Source organism: Argopecten irradians, chromosome 11 (genome assembly GCF_041381155.1).
Source record: "Argopecten irradians isolate NY chromosome 11, Ai_NY, whole genome shotgun sequence".
NCBI lineage: Eukaryota > Metazoa > Mollusca > Bivalvia > Pectinida > Pectinidae > Argopecten > Argopecten irradians.
The window spans coordinates 7,148,209-7,160,635 of NC_091144.1; the positions used below are offsets into that span (position 1 = coordinate 7,148,209).

At 38.0% G+C, this 12,427-nt stretch overlaps 1 protein-coding gene across 2 annotated transcripts in view; it reads right to left on the reverse strand.

Annotated features, from left to right (window-relative positions):
- LOC138334664 (fibroblast growth factor 17-like) overlaps positions 1-12,427 on the reverse strand; it is a 46,546-nt gene that overhangs the window by 17,173 nt on the left and 16,946 nt on the right. For both annotated transcript variants that reach the window (XM_069283309.1, XM_069283308.1), the window contains exon 2: positions 548-608. In XM_069283309.1, the coding sequence (XP_069139410.1) occupies positions 548-608 (61 nt within the window). The remainder of the gene's footprint in view (positions 1-547; positions 609-12,427) is intronic.

A 12,427-nucleotide genomic window follows, 5' to 3' on the forward strand; every position in this document is an offset into this window, starting at 1 on the left:
AACCGTCAAAAGGCAGATGATCTCACCAAAACACTAATTACTTTCTTCTACATTATATGAATACTATTTGACGTGGGGAATATGTGTATTTCGTCATCGCAGGGTTTTCGGAAGTGTTTGCAATACACCAGTTAAAATGGGCTGTACTGTGTATAGTTCATTTGCATCAAATTTTTAACCTAATTAAAATTTTCCTGAATTATTCACAACACATAAACACATAAATTATAAGATAAGGATGAACATTGACTTCACCTACCTCAGAGTTTCCTGAAGCGTTCACAACACTGGACATTGACAAAACCTACCTTAGCGTTTCCTGAAACGTTTACCACACTGAACATTGCCTAAGCCTACCTCAGAGTTTCCTGAAGCGTTTACAACACTGAGTATTGACAAAACCTACCTCAGTTTCATGGAGCGTTTACAACACAGAGTATTGACAAAACCTACCTCAGTTTCATGGAGCGTTTACAACACTGAACATTGACAAAACCTACCTCCGTTTCATGGAGCGTTTACAACACAGAGTATTGACAAAACCTACCTCAGAGTTTCCTGAAGCGTTTACAACACACCACGGTAAAATGAGCAGCAGCGTCAACAACCTACAACATAAATGCAAATTACATCAGTAAAGAAACAGGTGCTCAAAAGTAAAATGGTATTTTTCATTTTATATTTTACTAATTATATGAGATAACATTTTTCCAAACAGCTCTTTGATGTGGACTAAAATAAATTGTGAATTCGGTCTAATCTTTCATGTTGTTTTATTGTTTTAATGAAGCAGAACCAGTATCTCCAACAAATATATATATTTAAAACATATAATAAGAATGTAAAACTGTAATTGATAAATCATGAGGAATACGATAGAGAACCTCTGACAATATTGTACTAACGACTGATCGGCCTCTTCTCTTTGTAGGGGGTTATAAGTGTTTTAATGGAGGTGTCGGACATATCACATGTATTTGTCAGAAACATTTACGCCACATAGCTTCCGTCTTAGAGCTGTTTAAATGGTCTATGTCAGGCTCATAAAGCTTTTGCGTTGGTCCAATAGAAGCCATAAGCTTCTGCAGATATGGCATTTGTCGTCTTTAGTAAATCTCATGATTTCATCTATGAAATATTACCTGTTTGCATACCGATAGCAAAACAGAATGGGCAGATATACGTTTAGCCTGGTTGTCTGACCAGACCGTCAGAGATTACAGGTGTCCTGGTAGGACAGATTAAAACCCTTAATACCCAAGATATAGCGACACCTGTGCTCCGCAACATCCACGGAAAACAACTACAGGTAACAATGTAACTAAACGTCCATGAAAGCACTACTGGCGCTGACTCTTCAAGGCTGTCGAATAAAATAGCAAACTTTGTGAGACATTTCCTAATCTCGGAGCAGGTCTACAATAGTATAATACTGATTACTATGTATATGTAGACCTCCAACACATGTTGTTTGTACTTAGGCTCGACATTTTACAACACATTTGTATATTTCTGACAGGCTTGTCATCATTGGAGATAAAATAACAACATAAATTAATATGTTGTTCTTCAATTACTCAACAGAATGGGCTATTATCTTCCAGGTGTTTATGGCCTAGTCATACAAGATACGCCTTACGAGGAACGTTAGCTTGTATCCTGGCCTTGTATTACAAAATTTACAACGAAACGTGTAAAGATGTCTTGAATTTACATTTGATTGAACATATCAAGATGTCGTTTTGGATGATATGCACTTATTTCTATTCTATTTGTATTTAATATTAATCCAAATAAGAAGCTGTCGTCTGTGTCTTCTCCACGAGTACGTGGATCACTAACATATATAGGCCGTGATAGGGGTGTCTATATAGGGGTGTCTAGATCTATATGTGGTTAACATCTGTATAACTAACGCAGGTGGTTCATACTGGAGTATTGACATATGTATATGTAATTATACTATAAACAGGGTTTATCTGAAACCTATGTGCTGTCTCGTTCACAAACCATCGTCTCGTAAAGTATCGTAGTAACTTGAGATCAGCCACGATTAAATGCTGTTTATTAGATGTTACATGCATGATGACGGTTACTTCCACAAATAAATGATATCCACATAGAAACAATTTACTCGCTGTGGCAGTACACAAAAGGACCACGCTTTTGATGAATTACAAATGTGGAAAATTGCACCCATTTTGCGAGAGTTTTGAAATAAACGCTTTCTAGCTGATTGATTTAAAAGTTAAAATTTGTTGTAAATATGTTCGGAATGCTTGCTGTTGACGATTTGGTGCACACAGGTGGGACCTATGTGTTAAGTTATAAGGCCTTGTATCAACACATGTTAATCCCATAAGGAAATCACGAATCTGCGATAACATTTCCACTGAATTCATTCCACAGGATCAATATTACTTCGTGTTATTATATGTATACACAAGCATTATCATTAGTTTGAAAATCGTATTTATTTCGATAAAAGGTCACAGGTTTGAGGGAGAGATATTTGTTTACTACCCTCACTAGCTTTCGATAGCTTTATCACTGTATTAAACACAAAAACACTAAGCTTCTAAAATTATGTCTAATAAAAGTGACTGAAACAAATGTATTACATGCCTCTTAATACTCCGTTAACGTGTTAAATGAAAAAGTAATCATTAAATAAATGAATAAATAAATTGATGAAAAACAAAATCCTTTTTGAAAATTCGAATATTATTTATTTGATTTTTTCGATTTCGACTGTTAAAATGAAAAATGCGCAACCTTATTCTATCTAAATATAAAAAATAGATTAAGTAATTAATAAAGAACATGTGCTAGATTCCTGCATAACAATGCACACTAATGAAGTTTAAATATTTCACGAAAATATCTTCAAAGAATTCGTCTGAAAATATTATCATAATTTCCCATATAAATTCGGGAGCTGTTACAAAGACGGAACACTCGTTTCGCTAATTACAATGTATCTCTATCCAAAGACGTCATAAAGAACGGACATTTACTAGTGCCAAATATTCCACACTTATCTGATGTAAACTTCAGTTTAAAATGCAAGTGTTACACACACAATTTAATGTTTTTTCTCTTGATTCTCCAGTAATAAATTAACGTTTAGCCTCGGTCTGGGAATACATCGCACGGCGACTGATCAAAGCGACTGTGCTGGCATACAGCGCCGAGTAACTGATTACGTATATGCACGATGCTGCACCTGTAGGCCTCGTTCTGACCAAAGAGGCGTGACCTGTTACCTGACGTAAGAATGTGAAAGTGATTAGCTGACCTTAGACTAGAGCAAGGTCAGAGGTCAAAAGAACAAGTTCTCCGAGGTCAAGGAGATAGCGTTTGATCTCGTCTACCTTGGTAGAGTGTAACGGCATTAAACAAATTCTGAGATTGGATAATAACACGTAGTTGTATCACGCAACACTAGTGACCGTCCGTGTAGGGGCAATTATCTTTAACTAGAAAAAAAAACTCGCAACTCGCGCCGCCACCCAGAATCAAGTACCCTGTTACCCGAACACCCGTTTACGATACTCTGTTCTCCTTTAAGCCAACACAGTCGTAGAAATAACTCTGAATCGTATCCCTCTTTAGTGTCTGTTCTGATCCCATCAGCAGTATAAAAAGAATTAAAACGTCAGTTTAAACCGTCTGGGACGGGCTGTTTAAATCGGGTTAAGAGCAAGAAACAAATTAGTTAACACATAACGCCTACATTTAACCTGGCATTTATAAGACAACAAAATTGCAAATGTACTTCAAACGTTACACCAGCCGGGATAGTGGTGTCAGGTAGAGGGATCCGAGTCACCTATGTCATTCCACCCGTAAAAGTACTAAACCAAACAGCGGAAAGTACAATAGTATCACAATGTTATTTTATTATATACATTAGTATTACAATGTAATATTTTCATATCAATGAGGATTCACTTCTTTTGGTATTATAAACGCACACAAAAAGTAGGACTCGATAACAAGAGCAAAATCAATTTATATGGAAAATGTCTTAAGTTAACCACAGAACAACTACATTGTATACAGTCCGTCAATGTCACAGAAACAACAAGGCGCTACACAAACACAAAATGAAGGCATTAAAAAGTTATGTTTATTTTATTTAAAAAATATGATCACAATAAAAAAAAACAAATAAGAAAGAAATTGGCAATACCTTATTGAGATTGACACGACTCCGAAACATAGAACCATCAACTCAGTACCTGCTGACCAGTTTCACACACTTTTCCCACATTCAAGCCCTATACAGGTTTCCAAGTTCCATATTCATAGTAGGAAGAAAGCAACTCGAAAAATAGAGTTTTTGGTTTAGATGAAATTTTAATATTTACAAACAAATGACTAAAATCATTATTTACTGTTAGCGTTATCTACACCAATCGTCGTTAATTTCTTCATGTTGTAACAACACAAGGTCGTGCCTTGAAACTGTCGAAATTGCAACAAGATTCTAATGAATAGTTCTCGGTTTACAAGCCTTGAAGCCGGGCTACGGGCAAGTCCCCCACGTTTTCAAATAGCAGGAGGGACGGAGATTTAAGTGCCGAGTAAATGCCAGACGAGGGCACGCTCTCACTGGGGGATAACCTGGGCCTTGAGTGAATAGCAGTGCAATAAATTATCATGTTATGATATTTAGATGTAAAGTGTGCAATTTTGAAATAGAAAGAGGTGTTACGTTCATTTCCGACACCATATTCTTTGTACTGTGTCATCCCACAACCACAAAGTATACATAACCACAGAACAGTAAGCACCCAATAAACACCTCCCCGTCGGTCATACAAGGATACACAGTTCAACACATCAAAAATCAATTAAAACGTCAATTATTCTGTATAGTGTATTGGCTGTGGTGATATTTTCTGAAAGAGTAGGTAGTTCAGAGAAACTTCAAAATCACAGAAACAACACTTATTATTGAAATGAAAGAATTTATCGCAAGAATGCTCTTTTAAGTGTGAAACATTAGCCTTGTAAACTCCGGGGGAAGTAATAGACAGCATGTAGCATGAGTTGACAATATTTGCCGATATGCTTGAATTGTGAAGAGGTATTAGTGATATCTAGTTTGTGCCTTTCATTTGTAATAAATTGCTCGTCCTAAACATTTGTCGCATCACATAACAACTGAGGAAATCATTTAATTGAAACCCGTTGAAGTACGACCATTTAAGTCATAGTAATATACAAGAACCGGGACTATTTTGCATCGTCAGAGAAAAGATATCGCGATTATTTTGTTCTATCTATGCTATAAAAATACATAAACTGCTCCATGTATGTTAAACGACATTATGAGGAAAGCACTGGATCAACACACTTATGATAGGAACTTCTAATGATACAAATGTATGCTAAATATGTCTTAATCTCTTTATGTAGTTACGATCTGCTTGACAAGCAGGGTGGAGTGGTGTAAAAATCGTGATGAGTTGTAATTGTTATTCAAATACTTAAATCTATGAAATTAAAAACGTCGAATGTGTGGTCTATAAAACTAAAGACGAAGTAATCTTGTTAGGATAAGGTGTATAAATCAATGGAATGTAAATACGAATAAAAGAGTATTTAATTAACAGTTGTTCTTGCCATTTTCACTTTTCGAAAATGCGATACAAAAATTTGCCCCGTATCTATACGCGTAGGCATGCATTTCCACATTTACCATTTAAATGGATAATTTTACACATAGAAATCCCATCGACTTGCTTATAACCATTAAACTACTTCGATAAAACTGCATGACGAGCATTTAAATGCCATTTTCCCACAGGTCGAGTCCGGTGGACTTTCTTGTATCCCCCTAACGCTGTAAGAACGATACAAACAGTTAACTGTCTATTGGTTTTAAGTCGTTTTCAAAAACAAATTTGTCACTCATTTGACAGGGTTACAAACATCAACAATGACAAGGTATTATTTGGAGGAAAGGGAAGTGTCCGATTCCGACAATTTTATCAATGGAGTTATAACAAGGGTGGATTTGTTAGCGACAGGCGGATGGAAACATGGAACAAATCCGAGCTAGAGCATGTATCGGCGGTTATGCCTTAGCGCAGTAATACTATGGCATTGTTGCCGTGTAGCTTTATACAAATGTACTCCGACAGGTGTAATTAAAGAATCACAGCATACCTATCGGATAGCAGGTGGATATAACAAGAGGTGAAGAATTTCTAACCATAAAATATGGAGTGTAAAGAAATCTGGACACATAACACCAAGAAACCAGCTTCTCCAAAAAACAGCGTGTGTTTCTGTCTCCCGCCCGCAAGTTACCTCTCACATACAGTGACATGTGCTGCATTTTTCTGCGTTTATATTTTCGTTTGTACGTGTTTGATACTGCCGATATGGTTACAGAGACTCTAAATCATGGCCACACACTAGGGAAGCCAATGAATATCAACCGTAATTAAGTCCTCATCCAAGGATGTAACTCTGCTTTAAAGTACAGGGTACCGTATTTTGTGGTGTAGACTTCTGACAACCTGGCACTCTTATGGTCCTGGTTTCCATGACATGTTTCAAATCTTCACGGCTCAGGTAGATGTTTGCACACATAAACATAGATATACATGTTTGTAATACGAAGTCTGAGTATGGTGTAACCCAATATAATATATGACATGTTTAATTTCTATGGGACTAACATACAACAGCAGAGAGTTTTAATGGCGATAACAGGTGGAAGGGGGGCGATACCGGGACGAGTGGCCGATAGCCTCAAAACACATGGTCACATATCTATGTACTTTATGTAGTAATTAATCTTACCATGGCAACGCGACACGATTAATCTTAATTCCACGGGCAGTGCAACTCCTCACATTTAGAAGACAGGAAATGTTAATCGCCGGAACATTTACATAATACTTGGGAAATGAATTCAACGAAATATTGCACAGAGCGACAAGTATTTATACACAATTCATGTGAATATAAATGCTGCTTAATTCATTTTAAATCTAATGCGACCGACATATTACGGTTGTCATTAAAATCATAATTGCCAAATTAGTTAGCAGAAACGTGACTTTGAATTAATTAAGTGTTTAATAGCTTGTTGTATAAAGAAATCGCGTTAGCACACTAATGACGATCAATGTAGAACACTGCCCTGGTAGGATCACATCTCGTTAACGTTTTATATCTACGCCTTTTAGATACACAAGCGAATTCTGACGTCATTTGAAATCACCTGTCGTCATTCCGATTGACAAATGTAGTTCTAATTTCAAATTATGAAATGTTGCTATGGGACAAGGCCAAACAAAACGTCAGAGGGTGGAAGTATCCTGGTTCACAATTTTCAGAGTGCCGTTTTTTGTAGCCGTTTCTGAGCATAATTCTAAGAATCCTTTATCTCGACATTGCTGAGCTTAATTCCAAGAATTATTTATCTTTATATTCTTGAGCCTAATTCGAAGAATCGGTTTTCCCGACATTGTTAAGCTTAACCTCATCAATTATGAAATCAAGAGCGTGAAAAAGGAGTATAATGTGAGAGAGGATGTGTATATCGAAGTTAAATCCATGTGATTGGACTGACATACCAATATCATCACTACAACCTAAACAGGAATGCCTTACTGGTGTCTGATGCCAAGATCAACAAACATGACAATAGGGGTGCAGCGACGTGAGACACCATGAGCGTAAGACTGCATCGATACTTGCATTCCTGTCTGTTTATATAACATTACTATGTCTCTAAATTAATCCCAAATTACACTTAGTACATACATATGACACCCATCACATTCCATTCCGAGAAACATGCTTATGTCAACAATCATCACACGACAACGAGTTATAGTTTTACCAGCTGGGTCGACAAAGACCTGTTCTAGAGTGTGTCGATAAAGCTCCTGACCAAACAGCCCCCTCTCGCAGACATACCAAAACAACACAAGGGTACTTATCGGAATAATGAAGACACCTGTCATTTTTTACCTGTATTTACCTGGCATAAAAGTGTCATGATATCTGTATGCATGCACTATACATATTTGATAATAAGATAACAAAATCTCATGTTTCAACCTCTCTTGGCTCGTTACTGTAATTAAGCTGCCGAAAGTGTGACAAATACTTGAAATTTTGGCTTGCATGTCACAACTGCCATAATGCCATGGGGTGCATAGTTTGGAGTCCAACAAAGAAAGAGCTGCAATTTGTAAGTGATAACACCACTATGACAGCATAGACAGAACACTGTATGGACGCAATACACACAACCTTGGTATGACAATTACACAATGTTCATGTACAAGTGGACAAACTATTCCGTTACTTGTCCCAGTCACAAACCCAAATGGTTCAAGGTTGTGCGAGTACATACGGCTACATCAGGATAATGATCATCACAGGTAAGAAGGGCTGGTTCATCAGCACGATTGATGTTGTATCGTAAACGTATAGCAGGGTCAATATTCTACCAGAACGATAACATTGAATATTATATTGATGATATCAAGGGTCTTTGTTAGCATTGGTTCTGAGGTTCCCCTCGCAGGCGAAGGCTGGCCGAGACGGATATTAAGTAAGGACATTCTTGAAGATTACCGGACAGGTACCCTGATTCCGTGCCTGCTGTGGTTCCAATAGTCAATAAGTCTAGGTGTCCTTGACTTGGCCACGACCGTCAAACCACAGGTACGAAATGGTATGCAAACAATCCTTAAGTGCCACACAAACCTAACGGCACGGGACACTTCTAGCATAACTCAGCCGGCTTAGATACCTTACATAAAGGGAACATCTTCGTCATGATACCCGTATAATGTGTTAATCCGAACTCGAACTCAATCCCTACACGTGGTCAGGGCTACCAGGCCAAGTACCGAGGGACCTGGACAGACTCCACAGACTACGGACACACGTGTCAGGAGAGAGGTTCTCAAGGATGGTGTATTACCGCGCACCAGTACCACGTCTACGGAGCATGTGAAAACGTTTCTGGAGACGATACCCTGAGAACCGGAGTCGGCAAAAGCAAGAACCTAGTCACGTGTTTGTATTGTTCAACAGCATAATTTATGTCACTGACGATAAGTGCACCCACATAAATGAGTTAACCATAGGAACTTGTATACGGAGCAACTGCAAAATGTTATTCAAGATTTAAATAAAAATGCACATTCAATTTTCACATCACCGGTTTGAACGAGTTAAATGCTTCGCATACGTCGCTTTTTGATCATGGCTGCATTATCATTTTTCAATTTTTACACATTCTATCTGATCTGCTTTTCAATAAACATACATTAAAGCCAGCAAATGACAATTGACTATGCTACCACATAGGTGGTAGGTAGGGCTAATGCTATGAAAGTGCATGTGGCGTAGACGCATTTTAGGTACTTGACAATATTTTGTCCCTGGGAACCAGACGCGAACACATGAAGCGTACTTCCTACCTCTGTGGGATTTACTATAAGATTTTAAATCATATTAGATTCCGTTGATTTTATGTGATATTATGTAACTGCTCTGTTCAATGTTAAGCTTAGGAGTAGACTAGGGATGGGAAGAAGAGCAAGGAGACAGTCTCATACCCAATACAACATTGGTTGTGCTGCAGTGGAAAGCCTTTCTATGGCTGAGTAGTTTACATATTGCAATTCTCTCTTTAGCTTCATATCATATTTAGGACAATATGCGTGTTACTAATGTTAAACTATGAAATTAAACATAAACGTGTTTTGGTAAGTGTGCAGTTTTTGCAAAAACATCGAAATATCTTTTAAATTCTTCACCTCTGTAATTTTACATAAGACTGGTCAAGTCTTTGATTTAGAAGTTCGCCTAAATGTGACGTCAGGGGAGAATGAGTTTAATGACAACGTCAGTGGTTTATGTTATGCGTTCTATTGTAATATACAAAACTTCACATGAAATCCAAAGTAAAATGAAGATGTTGACTAGGGCATGATATTAAGGCTACCAGACAATCCCGCTATTTTACATTACAAAGACATTTTCAGTGTGGAGCTAGCAGATCGTTGTCAGATTGGCCATATTTAATAAATCATATGTATATCTTCCTTTAGTGTAGCCCGACTTTTTATTTCCTAAAAAACGCCTTTCAGATTTTTTTTATATCTCTTGAATGAGTTTTCTGTACAAAGTTTTATTCATCGTTTTAAAGAGTTGCGCACTTCCAGACTGAAATCTATATAACCTTCTAGACCGCCATTTAGTAAGCATCACAAGAGCAAATGTGGTCTGTTCAATACCTCTCAACAAGGTGTCCCACTTTACATGTCACGTCAATACAGAAGACATCTAGAGAGCTATCAAAGTACATATTCCTCTACTTGTCTTTTTAAAATATAGATAAATCTATTCTTAGACACATGCATAGCCCCTGTCAAACGGAGAGTTGAGTTCTGTGTACCGATCAGAATGCTCCTTCGACATTGCGACATAACTACGGAGAGCTATTTGCCACTTTAAACATACGTCGAATTCCCGGAGGGTGTTCTAAATTGTGTTTTCTGGGGTTTGTATATCAAAAATGCCCTTACAGAATAAAAAAAAAATATTCTTGTTGAATTCTTAACAGTATTTCAGCGCCATAAAATGGTGAACACTAGACATTGACTGGCACTCCAGGACACTTATTCCAAGGGGAGTTTACTTTGTCAGGCTTGGAGTGGTGACAGAGTGTTGCTGAAAGTTAGGTACAGAAAGGAAAGACGTTAATATCATAATGACTTTGCATTAAACCGTCGAGACGGGTCGATTTTTATCTAGGATGTGCAAAAATATACCAATATTTGTGATTGGATCTTCAACCATAGGGATGGTACTTGTTATGGACATATGTCCCGTGTTTATTGAGACTGATGAGATCGTCAGGAAAGGAACTATACGCTGATTTCGGCGTAAATAGTGGTAATAGGGGCAGAATTGACACCGATGTTATCTTAGAAACAATTGTAAAATTAATTGCGGTAACGGTTCCAGAAATAAAACAGATGTATTAGGTAACTATGATCTAACTACATGCGTTACAGACGACATTATAGCTATGCACAGCTAATTATCCGGGACTTAATGCGATAATGATAAGATCGCTAAGTCCAGTTACGTCGTGTCATGAAACAAACATCTCCCTGGCCAGACTAATGTCCGAGGTGACAAATGAGCGCTTTGTGGAATTGCCTTGGAGCTAGTCCATTACCTAGGCGAGAGGTCAATTAGTCAAGCCATTACGAGGTCAGATTATGTGTTTAGAGCCACGTTCAGTCTATAGAATGATGGTGTCACCTTGGTTACGTAATGGACAACACAAAACGGAAGCAGTGTGTCTATAGAATTAGTGATCATCTGCTGTTGGTTTTTACACCTCGGCTGTTAGCAGACTGAGGAAGGGTGGTTAGGGCTGTTACGCCTTACCTACACCACCCGGTAAACTGAATGTCACACCTGTGTGGGGACCTTTGTATCTGCACCACTTAGATGTTCTAACGACAAATACAAATGCATAGAATGCTATGGGTATTATCAGGAAATGTATCTTAAGTAGAGGTACGAACGGAATAGTCCCCCGCGGGACCTTTCACGAGATACTATGCTAAATTATCTAAGGTACAATGTAGATTTCCGTATGTTCTTTCTTAATCGGTAAAGAGTCATTCATGTGAAACCCTCCGCTGTCCTGGTCAGTCAAGACGGAGACGGACATGATCGGACAATTGTGATGGTGAACACCATATAGCTCTCTGGACGCAGTTTTACCCTGTCACAGGGGTGAGATTCACACAATACCTCGTAGATTGAAGTCTAGAATGACATGGTGAGCCCTTTAAATAGACAAGGTACATCAGACATACTTCAACACCAGACTTGTGACTACAGGTGGGACTTCAATGTGTTGGGAAAGCACCAATATCGGGATAACATGGTACAGTTTGGACTATCACAACGAATACAAAACACCTCTAACTTAGTCTTTGACTGACAGTTACGTATAGTCTCCGGAAAAATAACATAAGGCATGAACCCCGTGCACCCTTTATCAAGCTTTGTTAGACATCAAAAATCACCTGGGTTTATTCCAGGTGTCAACTGTCTAAAAACATATTTTCAAACAAATAACAAACACGGACTGACCCACCGCACACAACGTGCCGGACTCATTAAACACAAAAATATGTCGATGAAAAGAAATACTCGGGAGCCGAAGTATTTAAATTATTCCGCTTCTTACACAGAACGACAGTTGTATAAAACAGGCATGGTACAATATCGGTATGGCCAGCACGGAGTTTTAACTTTACAGGAAAGATACAACTACAGATATGTACATTCTGGTGATTATTTCTACACGAGTTTACGGAGAAATCCTCGAACCATTTGCGACATTCGGTGC